Raw genomic sequence first — 18,762 nt, 5'->3', positions numbered from 1 at the left:
TAATACAACCGAATCTGACAGTATATGCTATATCCCACAGGCATAGGGGCCCCCCACCACATCTCTACATGGAAGTAGGGAGGTAGACTTTCTCATCATTAAACATTCTGTCTTTGAAATGAAAATTAATAGACATTTATTAAGCACTTACTGAATGCAATGCACTTTTTAACCATTCTAATAATGCCATACACTTTATCATAAGCACTTATAGTATGCACTTTTAATCTGCTAATCCACTAAGACACAAGTGAATGAGGTATGATTCCCAAAATTTCAAATTCAAGCTATATTTTGCTTGGGAAAGGTATTTAAAATTGTCTATCAACATAAGAAAATTTGAATAAGGAAAACAGGCTTTCAAAATTAAATACATGCCTCTGCACTACTTGGTTTGAATTTCCCACCTAATATCCACTTTATTAACCAAATTGTCTACACCTAATTCTCTATGAAAAAATGATGAATGCACACCACACATTAACATACAGAGAACAGTCCTATGTTCAAACTGATATGCTACAAAACAAAAATAACAATTCAGTTCAAAACATTTAATAAATGTTTAATTTATTCAAGGCACTGGGAACATGAAGACAAAAGTTAGCAGTCCTGTCCTCAAGGAACATATGATGTACACAGATAAGAGTAAAATAGTAATGATAGTAAACCAATAATGTGGTGGGTTAGGTGGAAAGAAAATAGATTTTTTTCTATTTATTTTTGTTTTCAAAGAGAGAGGTGGGGTTGCTACAGTTATGGAATGCTGCATGTACTTTTAGATAGGCACACTGTACTGTTGGTTTTGCTTAATTGTTTTATTTTATCACAAATGGGGGAAGATGGAGTGGTTGCAATCTGTAAAAGTTTGTAATGTCAAAACAGAACATATTAATAAAACAACAAAAAAGTTGAAGGAGAAAAGGAAGGAAGGAAGGAAGGAAGGAAGGAAGGAAGGAAGGAAGGAAGGAAGGAAGGAAGGAAGGAAGGAAGGAAGGAAGGAAGGAAGGAAGGAAGGAAGGAAGGAAGGAAGGAAGGAAGGAGAGGGAGGGAGGAAGGAAGGAAGGAAAGGGAGGGAGGAGGGAAGGAGGGAAGGAAGGAAGGAAGGAAGGAGAGGGAGGGAGGAAGGAAGGGAGGGAGGAAGCAAGGAGAGGGAGGAAGGAAAGAAGGAAGGAAGGGAGGAAGGAAAGAAGGAAGGAGAGGGAGGGAGGAGGGGAGGAAGGAAGGAAGGGAGGAAGGTAAGAAGGAAGGAGAGGGAGGGAGGAGGGGAGGAAGGAAGGAAGGGAGGAAGGAAAGAAGGAAGGAGAGGGAGGGAGGAAGGGAGGGAGGAAGGGAGGGAGGAAAGAAGGAAGGACAGAAGGGAGGAAGGAAGGGAGGAAGGAAGGAAGGAAAGGGAGGGAGGAGGGAAGGAAGGAAGGAAAGGGAGGGAGGAGGGAAGGAAGAAGGGAAGGAAGGAAGGAAGGAAGGAAGGAAGGAAGGGAGGAAGGAAGGAAGAAAAGAAAGGGAGGGAGGAGGGAAGGAAGGAAGGAAGACAGATTTTATCTGGTTATAGCATATGCATAGCAGTTGAGCACTGCTGTCAAGCTCAGGGCTCATAAGAATTCAGCATACATATTTAGAACCAGATTTAGATGGTTCTATTATGGATTTAGGTACTCCCTTCACTGAGACAGATCACAACAATCCACGCCTTCTCATTTTTTTATGATTCTTATCTAAGTCTTCACATAAACCCTTCAAACCCATGGATAAAAGCATGACAAAATGATGGCAGGCAGTAGATGATTGGAAATGGAATTACGTCGTAATTCCAACATGGGCCTCAAAAATTAAGAATATAGCATTTTGAAGGAAAATAGAAAGATGTTAGGCAGAGAAGAAGAAACAAATTAAAAGGTTAGGGTTAGAAGTCTTGGGAAGACTCAGACAAGTGAGTCTGTTGATTGATGTGCCTTGTAATGGAGATTCAGATAATGAAATAAAAGCAGCATTTAAGAATTTCAGGCTGAGGACACATTGCTATGGCAACACACTCTGTAGGGAATGTGTATAAGAAAATAAGATTCACTTGACTATGCCTTCAAATGAACACCTATACTTTAGCAAAACAATTCAACATAATATTGCAACTTCTACCAATGCATCGAGGCCCTAAGATGTCGCAAAAGTTCTAGGCCTCCCAATCTTTCCAGTATTTTAAGTGTCTCTAATCTGACTTGGTGCGTAGAGTGTATGTCATTTTGGTATCTCTATATTGATGGCGTATTAATCTCTCCTGTGAGGACTCACAAAGATTTTTTTTTCATGTACAAAAATACTTTAGCCCAGCTCCTGTGCAAAAAATATCACATGCAAATCTATAGCCACATGTACCTTCTATAGTCTGCCTAAAATCACATGAAAGCAAAGGAGTTAGTATTAGAGTGCCACAGGATTTTAGAGCTGAAAGGGGCCTTAAAAATCATCTGGTCTAACTTTTTCATCTTACAGAAGAAGAAACAGAGGCTTATATATAAAGTATCATCCATTCTATGTAGTAGAGTCATACTTAATATAAATATTTGATGGCCAGAAAACTGCCCACTTAATTTGGGATTTACTGGCTAGATTTCTTTCTTTCTTTCTCTTTCCTTCCTTTCCTCCCTTCTTCCTTTCCTCCCTTTCTCTCCCTTTCTCTCTCTCTCTCTTTCCCTCCCTCCCTCTCTTCCTCTCCTCTCCTCTCCTCTCCTCTCCTCTTCTCTCCTTTGAATTCCTTTCTTTCTCAAAACCTTAAACCCAATTCACTCTCATAGATTGGACCACAATAGGTCCCTGCCCAAGCTCCACTTAATCGCTGGATTTTGGGCCCTCCTGGCTTACAGTGAATGTCAATGGTAACTGTTTCTCCTTGGAACAGCAACCCTGAGGGTCTTTCCCTCTCAGCTTGATTTTTTTTTCTTTTTTTCTAATTAAAAGGGCCATCCCTCCACTCACTTCTTAAAGAGCCCTATTCACTGAATGGGCGTTACCTCACTCTAAGTGAGTATATGAAAAGGCCTTAGCCTAAAAGGGCCAGGGTCTCCCATTGCATCCTGGGTCATCTCCAGTCATCCTGATAAATATCTAGTCACTGGATCCAGATGGCTCTGGAGGAGACAGTGAGGCCGGTGACCTTGCACAGCCCTCCCTCAAATCCAAGTCAACTGCAAGTCATCTTTTCCCTGATGTCATGGTCCTCTTCGAAAAAGAAGGACAAACACAACACAACAGCCTTCTCTATCTAAAGGAATTTTGTTATTGAGTGGTTTCAGTTGGGTCCAACTCTTCATGACTCCATTTGGATTTTTTTTTTTTTGATAAAGATACTGGAGTACTTTACCATTTGTTTCTTCAGCTCATTTAACGTATGACGAAAGTGAGGGAAATGGGCTTAAGTGATTTTCCCAGGGTCACACAGCTAGTAAGTGTCTGAGGCTGGATTTGAATTTAGGAAGATGAGCCTCTCTAGCTCCAAGCCCAGCCCTGTACCAAATAGCTACCCCACCTAAGGGAAAGGCATTATCTAATATCCCAAACTAGGACCTAGAGGCACTAGCTAAATAAGATAAATAATGGATATGATATGATAACTTAAATCAAGTTTTTTTTTTATTCTTAATAATAATGAAATACTCTACTCCAGATGTGTAAAAAATGCAGGCTGCGATACTCTCTAATGCAGCCAGAACCAGATTTAAATGTAATTTTACAATTTAAATATAACAAAACAAATAAAAATACAGTAGGACATAGAAAATATTAATATGTGGTTTTCTAAGTGAACATGTGGTTGGTAGGCATCCTTAGGTATGGTTCAGTGGTCCCATTTCTATTTGAGTTTGTCACCACTAATCTACCCCCTAACCTTCAGAAACAAATATAATCTGCCATTTGAACCAAGGTCCTTTGACTCCTTAGCACCATAACATGCTATTACTAGCCACCTCTAATGCCCTCCTTCTTTGCTCTTCCCCTCTGCTTTCTGGATAACTATGTATCAAAATCCCTTGTCCTAATCTCTGCTAGAATGCTTCCTCCACGAAGCATTCACTTATCTCCCAATCTTAATGACAATTCAGACCTCCTTTAGAGTGCTCACCTTTATTTTTATGCTGGTTTACTAGCACTAGCACTTGTATCCAAAACATAAATTCCTTGAAGGGAGGGACAGTACTTTAGTCGTCTTTATGTCAACTGCAGTGTCTTGCATAGAGTCCAGTTACAACAAATATTTGTTGAACAAATTACTTTTTTGATTTGTATGTACAAATGAACAAAGCTATTAAAGGTATGCACACAATTTGGTGGGATTATAAACAATTTAGCTGCATATGAATGTTCACTCTGTAAATCATGGACTCTATATTGGCAAATTAACTGTAATTTAATAAGACAAATAAAACAGTTGATTAATTTTCTATTTTACCTCTTAACATGTTCACATTTGGCATTTATGTACTGCTTGAATAATTTCTTTACATACCTTATTTCATTTGAGCCTAACAACAATATAAAGTCTTTATAGTAATGATGATTAACAATGATGATGATAGGTAGCATGTTTATAACACTTTAAAGTTTGCGAAGCAATCTATAAATATTATATAATTTTATATGGGATAGGAATCATTATCCCCCTTTTACAGATGGCAATTAATTAAGGTTCAGAGAGGGAAAGTAACTTTGCTAGGGTCTCGCAGAGCCAATAAATGTCATAAGTGAGATTTGAACCCTTTTTTTCCCTGGCTTAAAGTCAAATACTTTATTCACTATGTCATGTGTCCTCTCTGTATAGCTTTAAAGTCAAATATTTATTTTACTTAAGAAAAGCAGAAACACAAAGTAGAATATAAAAAGAAAATCTGTTATTTACTCCATTGATGTACTAAAGGGAATGATATAGTTGTATGTTTTAGAGTAGAAAAGAAAAATCTATCTCAGTGACATCTTAAAATAAAAGCACAGTATACTACAGGGTGTCCCTAAAGTCTGGACTCATAGGCAATGTGGAGTCATTGCATCAAGTTCACAAGAATCTTGCAAAGTGTCTCAACCTTTGCATCACAAATGATGGAAATCATATTGAAGATGTTATTTGTTAATATTCCAATTAAATAAAATGTTGTTGAAAATTTCTTTATTTCATTTCTTGAAAATATGCATTTCACCTATGTGTCCAGACTTTAGGAACATGCTGTAGCGTTTGGAAGGGGTCTACGCATCACGTAGTTCCACACCATCACAAATTGAGAAACTGGGGACCAGGAAAATGAAATGATTTGCCTAACGTATTAAAGCTACCATGTTCCAGAGACTGAACCCAGGTCTTCTGAATCCTAGTCCTAGTGTTCTTCCCTTATACCATGATGCTTTTCTAGGTTTTAGTGTTTGCAAAAGGATATCATGAAATAATGTTATTAATTATAACTGAAATTAACATTGAAGTTTACTAAGTACTAAACCCATTCTATGAAGTAGGTGACATGAGTTTATAAATGAGGAAATAGAGTCAGAGAAGTGGAATGACTTGTTCAACTAATAGTTATCAGAAGAGAACTTAAATCCAAGGCCAAAGATATTCTTTCTTTTCTAGTAAGTTATCACATTTAAATCTATTTTGAAGCATAAAAAGTAATGTAAAAATTCAAAGCAGTTTTGTTATGATGTAATAATGAGTATTGCTCAAATGAACCTATTCTCCTTTTAACTGACTAGGAATTATTAACCAAATAACATGACAATGGATATTGGTGGGAAAGGAATTCTTAGTGATGGGGTAAATATCTTATCATTGCTACATATATAACATTACCACAGGACACTTTTCACCAAGCAGAAAGCCATAGAAGAATTATAAGGATGCTTGACTCATGTTTTAGACCAGTTAAATAAAAGCAACAGTCACCATCCACTGTAAATCATTCATCTCAGTTGTTCATTGTATATCATGGAACCCAATTTCACTTCCTGCCTCATCACCTCTCTCTTAGACTGCTGCAATATTCTTCTGATTCTTCTTTTCCTTTCAGCCTCTTATCTCTCCAATCTATCCCCCTTGTGGTTGTCAAAATAACCTTCCCAAAGCACAAATCTGATCATAAATCTTACTGTTTCCCTGTTGCTTCTCAAATACAGCACAAATTCTTCACATTGCCACATACAGCACTTTACAGTTTTGCTCCAGCCTACATCTCCAGACTTTGTCTATATTTCTCCTCCCTTCACTGACACTATATTCCAAATAAATGGTTCCATTTGCTATTCTCCAAACTCAATATTCCATTTTCTGCCTCCATAACTTTGCCATATCCCCTACTTAGAACTGTCACCCTCTGCAAATTGTCTTGGATTTTTTTTCTCTGAGTACTATTCCCTAGTAGAATGTAGGTTCCTTGAAGGGGAAGATGGATTATTTTTGCATTGCCAGAAATTAACCTATTGTTTAGTTGTTTTTCAGTTGTGTGACCTCACTCGGGGTTTTGTTGGCAAAGATACTGAAGTGGTTTGCTTCTCTAGCTCACTTTGAGGATGAGAAAACTGAGGCAAATAGGGTTACATGACTCGCCCAGGATCACATGGCTAGGAAGTGTCTGGGGTCAGATGAAACTCAGGAAAATGAGTCTTCCTGACTCCAGGCCTGATACTCTTATCCACTGATTCACCTAGCTGCCCAACCAGAGATTAATACAGTTTCTAAAACATAATGAGGCACATAAAAAATTAAATTGTTGCCACATTTCTCACCTGTGTCAGTGGTTTTCTACTTTGACTATTTGGAAAAGGTAGTAATTGGTCACTGTCTGCAAAGTTCATTAGTGTCTTGTTTACCGTATCCTTCTAAATATAAACCATTAAAGGAGATGTAGACTGTCTATCACATACAAGATCCCTCAGGGATGCTGGACATCCCCCAAAGGAAGGCTACTCATTGCATGCTTTTTCTTCTTGTCTTTCTGGAATATTTACAATCCATGACACAAAGGTTGATATCACGCCAATAGCAATGATTATTTGGGTAGGTTTCTGCCTTCTACGCAAGGCTGTTCATTTTGCCCTTTATGCTGAGCAGTCCTATTTATCCTGTCCCAATGCTCTGATATCCTCTTGTCTTTTCATGGTGTTTAAAAACTAATTGCCAGTGGTGGAGTGAAATCATTAGCTAATTCTCTTAAGGCCCTGAGATCCACATTAGGCAGACTTGGAGATTTGTGTATATCTCCATCTTTCCAAGTATTTCAGCCTCTTGCTTTTCAGTCAATAGCCATATTGACAATGCCTTAATTACTTCTGGGGTGCACACACCTCTTTTCATTTTCTTTGCTTTCTTGGGGAGGACCAATTTACCCATCAGATCAGTGGTTCAGTCATTTGGAGTCATTTCTCTTTTCTCTGTGAACTACAGCTCTCTGGAATTTATTTTTCCCCTTAGACAGAGGATAAATTATAATTATATAAATTGATCCCTTTGAAAAGAGTAAATTGGAAAAGCCAAAGATGGTGAAATTGAATATCCAGGTTTGTTGTAGTAATAATTCAAAGGTAAAAATGACCTGCATACTTGGTTTGCACAAAGTTTTCATATTTTAGACTAGGAACTTGAGAAATAAAACAGGGTAACTTTGGAAAATTCACTTTGTAACTAAAATTACAAATATAGAATATAGTGTTCACAAACCTATGAGTTCAATAGACACTTCTGGCTTGGCCTCTTTGTATAAGACCAAGGAAGAATAATCCTTAAAATATAAGTAGCAAAACCATTAGCTCTGAATTTTCAAGTAATATTAACCTTTTTTAATCAGTTATCTAAGTCTAAGAATTTAAGTACTTAGCCATCTTTCTGTTTCTTAGTTTTATCAAGGTTCCAGCCTTCAAGGTTTCTTCCTTTCTTCTTTCCTTCCTTCCTTCTTTCCTTCCTTCCTTCCTTCCTTCCTTTCCTCCTTCCTTTCTTCCTTTCTTCCTTCCTTTCTTCCTTCTCCCTCCACAGGGAATGTAAATTTCAATCTCTGAAACTTTTTTCCTCTTGTTTTCATTTTTTCTCTTAAAGATCAGCCTTAAGCCCAAATCACTCTGGTTCCAGATCAAGCCCTACCTAGTCTCTGTTTGCGCCTGATTGGCTCAGAATGAATGCAAATAACAATTGTTTCTGTTTTCCCCTGAAATCCTAAGGGTGTTCCCCTCCCAGATATTTTTTTTTGAAGAGGCTATTCTTTGCTTCATTTTTATTAAGCCTTAATCACTGATGGGTGCTACCTCAGTCAAACTGAACCCTGTTAAAGACCTTAGCTTGAAAAGGCCAAGGTCCCCTACTGCATCCTGGGCCATCTCTAGTTGTCCTGATCTATATCTGGCCACTGGACCAAGATGGCTCAAGAGGACAAAGTGAGGCAGATGACTTTGCACAGCCCTCCCTTACTTAAATCTAATTCACTTGCATGTTATGGCATTACCTCCCTGATGTCATGGTCCTCCTCGAGAACAAAGGACAAACAGCAACTTTTATCAAGGCTGGAATCTATGTGAAATAATTTAAGGTGTCCCCCCACTCCCATCTATATTCATTTGGGAATTATATATCCATTTTTTATAATGTTCCCTTCTTGGTACTATTTTGAAACAAAAATAGATAGTTAGGTACTGGACAAGTTATTAAGAAAACTATACTTTTTGTTGGTGTCTTTTCTATGAGGCAGCTTTTAGAACTTGTAATTCAACCATCCAGCAATAGTCAGTTTGGGTTGATTCTTGCTTAGGAAGCAGCATAGAATCACTCAGTGTTTTTCCAACTCTCATCATTCTGAGAACCTGCTGGACCATGAGAACAGTGGGCCTTTCCACCTACAGACAGTGAATAAAACTATAAATAGCCAATTCAATGTTCAAAAACAGAATTTGGACTGATTTTTCTTTAAATGAATTTGAACAGACGGACCAAGAAATAGCATGGTACAAGGGAAAAGCATAAAATTTAGAATCAAAAGACGTGGATTAAAATCCTTCCTTTCTCCATTACTACTTGTGTGACCTTTTGCAAGACACTTACCCTCTGTAGGCCTCAGTGTTCTCATCTGTAAAATGAGGAGGCTAGATGCAATCATATGATCCTATGAATTGTTTAATGTATCTACAGAAGAAAGGCTACCTTGGACAAATTTATCAAAATATGTATATATTACATACAAATACAATATATGTGATATGCATTGCTCTCAATTTCTCTCTAATTCTTTTCTTTCTTATCCCTATCTTTGGTGATCAGTATTTCTTCATATTTTCTGGCCAAAAATTGTCAAACAGGAAAGAGAAATCCCCTATCACTCAGATTTATTAAGGTCATATTCGTGTTGCACAAACTTTTGGGGGGAAATAGATTAGGAAACAGTATTAGTGACCTACTGAGATCCTTAAAATCATTTTCTGGAATTTTTGGAACTAGATTTATATCATTTTTGTGAAATCTGCTTTCAAATGACAGAGATAAGTGATAAGATAAATTTGTGTAGATTGTACTTACGATTGACCTGATGTTATTCTCTTTTGCCAACTTCAGAGAAGATTTATAGCAATTTGCAAGGTCTTCTTTATGGGAATCATTGATGTGACCCCTGGCTATGGGTCCCACAGTGTGGATGACATCTGCAAATGTAAAAGTGAAAAGAAAAATTATTACTCTTAATCTGTCAAGTAGATTTTTTTTTCCTTAAGCAATTTTTTTTCCTGATGTCTAGAAATAAGCAAAGTAGGGACTATAAAAGATGATCAGGTTTCCACTGTAAAAAGATTTTTGATAGCAAACTCTCCCATGTAATTCCCTATGTAGGTGATAATTGTGAAAAGGAATTCACCATTACTAAAATGTTTCACAGCTATTGGTCAGACCCAAGTGAAATCTCTCATAAGAGGTTCATAATTGGCACCCTAGCAAAAGACAAATCACCTGTGGGAGGTAAACTGAGAATAATTACCTGCAAAATGAGAATTTTGAACTAACACAGGAAGGCTGCCAAAGACAGACATCATAACTTTTCCTCTAAATAAGGCTACAGTTACATTGCATGCAAATTATTTTTTTACAAACATTCTTGCCAATAGGCAGGAATTTGTTTAAATATCCCAAAATGACTTGTGGATGAGAAGTGGAATAAAAGAAATCCTCAAAGGTACATAGGAATGGAAAGGAGGGGAGGCAGTTATTTAGTGAGAGTGAGGAATAACTGGTCAAATATTGAACTAGAAATCACGAAATGTTAAAAGAACCAAAAGGAGGCCTTGAGCACATGATGAGATGATCCTTAGTGTAGGATCTATGGAGGAACATGAACAAGAATTGCATGGGATAATTTGCAATCTGTACTAGTAGAAGAAGTCCTCATACCAATGAGATAACAGATCTATAAGAGTGTTGAAGAGGGTAATTTCTAACTTAATCCAAATTTTAAAAAAAGTCCTACTTGTGAAGAATAATTTTTATATATTATAAATGTCCTCTAACTTTCTAATAAGTTGATAACTTAGATAGGATATTTCTTGTTCATTACATTTTATCCTTTTAAACCAAACTCAATTAAACAAATCTTTGTTGAGTCCCTACTATGTGCAAGGAATTGAGCTAGAATCAAGGCCAAAAGATGAAGAAAATTATGTGGTTCTCAAACTCAAGGAATATATAATCTAATAAGGCATAAGACATGTACATAAATAAATGTGATACCAATTGGAATATTCAGTCCAAAAGAAAGATGAAGAAAACAGCTATGAGAAAATTTACCCCATATCACAATTAAAAAAAAAAAAGATCCACTAGCCTTATCTAATAGCATTTAGAATAGCAGAATTCACATTATTTTTGAAGACAAATTTAGTCTACATAGTATTTACCTTAAAATGCTACCATATTAGCAAATATTAATATTGAGAGAGTGGGAAAATTAGACAGTTTTTTTTTTAAATCTAGGAAATATTAAGGGGTTAACACAAGTTTTAAGTCAAGTTACTCAAAAGAGCCTTCTATCTCCAGCCTTCAAACTCTACCATCAATTAAGATTACTTAACACACTTCATTGATATTATATAGGTATTTGTTAACAAAACCTAAGCTTACTTTGGCCTGTAGACAAACACAAGGTAAAGTGGTTACTGACACATTGTGTGAGGGTGGGTGGTCAAATTCTTGATTAGTACATCATTCATGTTTTATACAGAATAATTCATACTTGGTGAAAAAAGTTACTAGATAACAACAAAAGAATGAGACTACACCGGAGGAAAAAAAAATAATGGTAGTTCAAATTGGCAAAGGGAATTTGGAAAGGATGAAACTAATCATTAAGCTTTTAGCACATTTCAAGAACAGGTTGCACAGACAGACACTTTCTCTGCTGGCTGTCAAGACTACTGCATGGTGTCTCCAGAAAAGCCCCATTCTGTGATTTCAAAGACTAAATCTGAAACAGGCATTCAAACACTTGTCAGGTGACATTGGAGATGACAACTTGTGATCAAAACAGGTAGAAGTTTTTCATCAATGGCTTCACACAGATGTTATTTTACATATATATGTTTGGAAGTATAATAAAGCGAGAACTGTTATCATTTGGGAGAAAAAGGAAGTAATGTTTCCTATGTTAGGTGAAAATCATTAAAAGAGATTAGAGAAATTTGGATCATCTTACTTTAAGATAATGCTAATAATGAACAGGGAATTCACAGATTTAAATTGTGAGAATTGCTCAGTTTCCAGCCTAGTGCTTTTAATGAACAATTTTACATTGGGGCCTGATAGCCCTTAAAATTATTATTAACATAGACCATGTAGTAGTGCTAACATTCACACTCTCTAATCCTCAATTTTCCCATCTGTAAAATGGTGATAATCACACTTGGGTTAGTTATTCATAGGGCTATTGTGTACTTTGTTAAGTAATTTGTTAATTGTAAATGCTATAGAAATGTGCTACTGTTTTTATTTCCACAAAAACGGTGAACTGTATTAGTGTTTTTTTTCCCTTTTGTTCTATTGTCTATATGTTGACTGGATATAGTTCGTGTAATCATTAGAATAGACAACAATAAAAGTGATTGAGTACGAATAGCCAGGTAGATTAGGAAAGAAGCTAGGAACTGTGTCGACTCAATACTCTCCCAGAGTTTTTTGTTTTGTTTTGTTTGCCACCTATATTTTGCTGCTGAGGACAGGAGCTGTGTCTTTTACCTTGTCTGATAATCTCTCTAAGTGTATCTATCATTCAAAAACTATCACTTTATTAACTTTATTTTATCAATAGAAAAACTCAAACACAGCGGTTCTCCTTAGGCTATAGCAGCATCTACAAAGCACAGTAGAGATTTTGTAACCAGTATTAGGAAGTAGAGTGGGGAGGAAGTTAGTATAAAAATAATTGCTGAGAAATATTTAGATAACAGATAAAATGTGTTTCTTGCAATTGAATTATTAAAATGGTTTGCCTAATTATCATTCAAGCAGAGTTAGGGAAAATTATTCCTTGAAATGTATGTGTGTGTGTGTGTACACACATATATGTATATTTGTGTGTCTGTGTGTATAATTCTTCATTTCATGTTACGTATATAGATGCTTAGAGTAAATCATCAGGGTCTGAGTATACTGAATATGTCTCTGAGGTTCTGTTTCCTCATCTGTGAAAACAGAATAAAAGCATCTAAAGTATCTTTCTCAAAGAGCTGTTGTGAAGATCAAATGATATATGCATGTAGAGTGCTTTGTAAACCTTAAAGGACCATATAAAGGTCAGTTGTTATTTTCACATCAAAAACTTGCATTTTCTTTCATTGGAATTCACACTTTCAAAGAATTCAGAACTAAAAAGGACCTTAGGGACGATCTCTTGATGACACATCGTGGTATTGTGGTAGACGGAAAATTGGATTTAGAGTTCCGGAAGACCCGACTTCAAATTGTGCTGCAAACATTTTTCAGCTTGTGCCTCTGGGCAAGTTACTGATCTTCAGTTACCTCTTCTGAAAAATGGGGCTAAGAACAGCCCCATACATTACGAAGCTCTTGTATCAAATCAGGTAATAATACTGCAGTGTGAAACTTTTCACAAACCTAAAAGTGCTATCAAAAAATCAAGTATTGTTATTTTCTTGTCTAGTTTTGTACATTCTAGAGGAAATGGAGGTCAGAGAGGTGGGACCAATTTGACCAGTATCACATAGCTAGCTAATGTAATATTGATCCTGCCAGAGACCATGAGAGTGTACTTGCTCCAATTCATTTCAGCTCTAACATTCAATGATTTCAGCACCTTTATTTGTAGAAGTGCAAGTCCTATAAGATTATTTGGTTCTTCGATTGTTTCAGTTGTGCCTGACTCTTTGTGACCCCTTTTTGAGGTTTTCTTGGAAAAGATAATGGAGTGGTTTGCCATTTCCTTCTCCAGCTCATTTTACAGATGTGGAAACTGAGGTAAACAGGGTTAAGTGGCTTACCCAGGGTCACACAGCTAATAAGCATCTGAAGCTGAATTTGAACTCAGGTCTTCCTGACTCCAGGCCCTGCGCTCTATTCACTGTGTCAACTAGCTAGCCTTTAAGATAGTTGCTGTCAACTAAAAGTGACTTTGAGAATAACTCAGGGAAGGGCTTCCTGACCAGGATAAGATGCCTGATTTATGGAATGATTCAACTGTTGGAAAATAGATAGCTGTTATCACTTCAGCTCAACTAAATCTGTTTTCCTCTTTTCCATTTTCTAAACAATTCAACTTGATTGTATTTTAGATGCCTGCATTATTTTCATTCCAATTATATAATTCTCCCCTGAGGTCCTCCACCGATGCTTCCTTATGCTGTGGAGACTCAAAATCTATGCCTGTGTAAGCAATGGCAGGCCCCATCAACTGACAAAGCCCAGGTACAGACCTAGAAAATAACTATGTGTCTAGTCCTAAGACCAGCATAGTTTGGAGTGGCTTATTCATCACCAGCAGGCTAGACCCCAGAGGCTGAGACGTAATGTCATGCAAAGAGCCCTGGAACACTGATTTAGAAAGTGTTTAGTGGGGAACTTGTATAAATGCAGATTGGCAACTTCACTGCAGCATAGGGTCTTACGTAGAGTTGTCGAGGCTACTAAAAGTTCAAGTGACTTTTCAAGGGTAAAATAGCCAATATGTGGCAGGAGGACTTGGACCCAACTTCTCCTAACTCCATGGCTGGCTCCCTATACACTAGGCTCCAGGCAAACCAATCTATTAATGAAGAGTATTACACTTGGTGGGGCAGCTAGTTGGTTCAGTGGGCCTGGAGGCAGGAAGACGAGTTCAAACCCAGTTTCAGACACTTAGCTATGAGACCCTGGGCAAGTCACTTAATCCTGTTTCCCTCAGTTTCCTCATCTGTCAAATGAGCTGGAGAAAGAAATGGCAAATCACTCCAGTACCTTTGCCAAGAAAATCCCAAATGAGGTCACAAAGAATCAGACACAGTTGAAAAAATGGCTGAAAAGTATAACTTGTATCCAAAGATGATATTGTTGAACTGCCCTAAGTAGGAAATATGCTTTGAGGATTTTTTTTTCTAGAAGTGTGTGTATGTTAGAGGGGGTGGGTGGGGTTACAGTTTATCTAGCCTTCTTTTGACTAGACCTCTTGTGGATTCAATGGTATCTGATTTGTGAGGCAGCTGGACTGTGATTAAAATACAGTGTCATTGTGGAACAGGTGAGGTTATCAGGCCTTGCTTGCTCATTAATAATAAGGGGACGTTGGGGCAGCTAGGTGGCACAGTGAGTAGAGCACGGGCCCTGAAGTCAGGAGGACCTGAGTTCAAATCTGAACTCAGACACTTGACACATTTACTAGCTGTGTGACCTTGGGCAAGTCACTTAACCCTAATTGCCCAGCCTTCCCCCCTGCAAAAAAAAAAGTAAGGGGATACTGCCACTTATATATTCCTGCAAAGAAACCTAAAATAACTTTATTTAGAAATTATAATAGGTAGCATTTACTTGAACTTAAAAGTTTGCAAAGTGCTTTACTTATGTAAACTCATTTGAACAATACATTCTCATATCCAACCTAATACCAGTCTCTTCTTCGAACATTTCTTGGGTTTCTATTTGCAGGAATAAACAATAGATCTGAGAACTTATTAATAAAGGGAACTCCATGCGTGAGAACATTCTCTAACAATATAGGTTTTGGTCTTTTTATTAATAGATCATTAAGGCTTAGCACAGTAATTAGTTGCAGTAAGCACATACAGATCAAGTGTCTTACATGTAAAGGGTAGTATTTGAACTCTGGTCCTCTTGACTTCAAGCCTAGGACTCTTTGTTTAGCTTCACTAGATCAATTAACACAAAACTAAGCATAGACCTTCCTCACAAGTATTAGGGTCTAAATCATTGGTTATCGGACTTTTGAACTGAAATAATCAGAAGTATTTCATTATTCATGTTATTTTAACTTAATATTTATACATTTTACTATAAGCAATCTCAGAATTCAAGTTTTACTTCAAAACCCAGATCCTGTGTTAAGCCTTTCCAGACCACATTAGTACACAATCACTTTTCTTTCCTCTGAATACTTATAAAAATCATTCTCTGTACCACTCATTTAGCACTAAGCATTAATTGCTCTCACTATGTGAGAGGCAACATCCCATAATGAATGGAGTACCAATCATGAACTCAGGAGGACCTAGGCTCAAATCTTTTTTCAGTCACAGACTGAATATGACTATGGGCAAGTCAGTTGAGAAACTATCTAAGACTCCACGTTATAAACTAGTTCTCAATCTGAATCTATGGTAGGAGTTTCTACCCTGAGAGTTAACTATGATGGAATCACAGGTCGCCTGCCCCACCTCCTCCAAATATACTACTGTGTTTATTTTTTCATGTTGATATGTCTTATTTCTCCCTCTCCCCAAAACAAACCATTGTGAGCTTTTATAGGGAGATATTAATCTCTTATGCATCTTTGTGTTCCCATGGTACCTAGCACAATGGCACCTAGGTGATACAATGGATAGAATTCTGGGTCTGGGGTCAGGAAGATCTGAGTTCCAATATCACCTCTGACCCTTGCTAACTGTGTGACCTCAGAAGTCACTTCACCTCTGTGTACCTCAGTTTCTTCAACTATAAAATGGGGATAATAATAGCACCAGCTTCCTCCAGTTGTGGTGAAGATCAAATGAAACATTCGTAAAACAATGCTAAGAGAGTGGCTGGCACATAGTAGGTACTATAAAAATGTTATATATCATTGTCATCATCATTATTATTATAGAACATATTCAAACATTTATGTAATAATGACAAGTAAAAGTGAATTTCCATTAATGTTTGTGCTATGAAAATTTCTTCCTACTTATATAGGAAATCTGAATATAAAGTCTCTAGTGGAGTTTGTCAGGAAACTATCCTTCATACTATGCTCTTCTTTAGTCAATTCCTTGGATGAAGGCAAAGACAGCACTTTTTGTCAGGTGTGCAGGGGACTTGGAGCCTGAAGGTACTGATAACATGGTAGATGACAAAACTGAGATTCAAAAAGGTCTTGACAGGCTGGAATGATGGGCCAAATTAAAGAAGAAGAAATTCAACAGAATAAATGTAAAATGTAGCACATGGTCTACCTTGATCCCTCCCTCCTATGTATGTATGTAAAAGTATGTTCATATATGTAAGAATACATCGTTATATATCTATAGATACACATATATATGCTCTATAAATATGTGTATATACACAAAAATATATAAAAATATACACGTATATGCTATGCCCAAGCACAAGAAGGGAACACATAGCTAAAAAAGCAGCTGGAATGAAAAGAACGTATGTTTTTTAAAGAATCGAAAACTTCACAAAAGACAGTAGCAGGATATGACAAGTTGAAATGCTAACATAATCTTAGGCTACATTTATAATCGTGTATTATCCAGACCTAGAGAGGTAGCAGCCCTTTCCATTGTAAAAGACATTGACAAACACGTGAAGGAAGCATCCAAAGAAGGCTAACCAATTCAATGAAAGGGATCAAAACTATGTCATATGTGAATAAGTTGAAAGAAAGGGGAGATACTTTTCCTAGAGAGGACATAATAGTGTGATTCAATATTTGAAGGGCTCTCATGTGGAAGAGGGATCACATTATTGTGCCTGACCAGAGGGAGAAGAACTAGAATAAACAGGTAGGAATCGTAGGCATATTTTAGCTTAATATAAATTAAATCAAGTCAGCAAGCATTTAGTAAGCACCCTACTATGCGCCAAGCACTGTGCTAAGTGCTAAAGATACATCATCAATCATTTTTCAATCATGTCCGACTATTTGCAACCCCATTTGGGGTTTTCTTGGCAAAGATTCTGGAGTAGTTTGCCATTTCCTTCTCCAGCTCATTTTACAGATGAGAAACTAAGGCAAATAGGTGACTTGCCCAGGGTCACACAGCTAGTTAGCATCTGAGGCCACATTTGAACTCAGGAAGATGAGTCTTCTTGACTCTAGGCCAGGCACTCCATCCACTGTACCACTTAGCTTCCCCACTAGAGATACAAAGAAAAGTCAAATCAGCCCCTCTGTTTTTGAAGAGCTCACAGTCGAATGGGGGGAGACCATGTACAAACAGGATAAATATACAGGATGAATTGACTAATCACAAATAAAAAGGCATAAACATTATGGAGGTCTAGGAAAAGCTTTCTGAAGAAGGTGAGATTTAACTGAGACATTAAGGAATTTACAGAAGCCAGAAAGCAGAGGTGATGAGGGAGAGAATTCCAGGCATGGAACAGGGGACAGCCAATGAAAATGCAGTCAGAAGATGGAGTAATTTATGCAAAAAAAAAAAAAAGCAAGGATGCCAGAGTCACTGAATTATAGATTATGTGGAGAGGAGTAAGACGTAAAAAGACTGGAAAGGTAAGCAGGAACAAGGTTACGAATGGCTTTAAAAGTCAGGATTTTATATTTGTTCCTGGAGGCAGTAGGGAAGCACTGGAATTTATGAACAGGGAAGTGACATGGTCAGACGTGCACTTTAGAAAGATCATTTTGATAGCTGAGTGGGGGATGAACTGGAGTGGAGAGAGACTTGAGACAGAAGAAACATTCTGACAATTCCAGTCATTCCCAAATAGAACGGATTATTTTGGAAGTTTGTGAATTCTCTTCACTGGAGGCCTTCGAGTAGATGCTGAATCATGTTTTTTGAGAACATTATAGAGGCAATTCGTGCTCTAGGCATGCATGGGTTTGGATTCTTTGACCTCTGAGGTCCCTCACAATTCCCTGAGTCTACATGGGACTAAGACCTGTAGGCAGCACCTTTGTGAGTTATTACTGAAATCTTAACTAACCTAATCTGTATTTTCATTCCAGAAATGCAAATAACCGAGAACAAAGGATCAGGAGGACAAACGGCTAATAAAACAGCCTCCCGATATACAATCTAAATATTGATTTTGTATGTTATCCTGTATATTAAATTTACAGCACCAGGAGCAAGTGTTTCTATTGACTAATGCAATGACCTCTCAGGTCTAGAAAGCTGATGGTGAATCAATGTAAGGCTCTAAAGGAAATTACCTTCATTATTTTAATTGCTTATTACTCTAGTATGTGATTCCTCCACATACTATGACATCATCTCTGCTGAAATTAGAAAGAATACATGACTGGGTATCAGGACCCCAGGGTTCCAATTTTCATTCTGCCATTAACTGGCTATGTAACCTTGGGCAAG

The 18,762-nt window shown here is 37.2% G+C and overlaps 1 protein-coding gene across 1 annotated transcript in view; it reads right to left on the bottom strand.

Moving 5' to 3' along the window:
* The window catches only part of MACROD2 (mono-ADP ribosylhydrolase 2), a 2,244,457-nt gene that overhangs the window by 1,006,516 nt on the left and 1,219,179 nt on the right, over window positions 1-18,762 (bottom strand). The window contains 1 exon segment of the mRNA XM_036750299.1: window positions 9,533-9,654. Within this exon segment, the coding sequence (XP_036606194.1) occupies window positions 9,533-9,654 (122 nt within the window).

The sequence above is a fragment of the Trichosurus vulpecula genome, chromosome 3, assembly GCF_011100635.1.
Source record: "Trichosurus vulpecula isolate mTriVul1 chromosome 3, mTriVul1.pri, whole genome shotgun sequence".
Classification (NCBI taxonomy): domain Eukaryota; kingdom Metazoa; phylum Chordata; class Mammalia; order Diprotodontia; family Phalangeridae; genus Trichosurus; species Trichosurus vulpecula.
The sequence above is the reverse complement of the archived record's forward strand: the minus strand, read 5'-3'. Positions and strand labels throughout refer to the sequence as shown.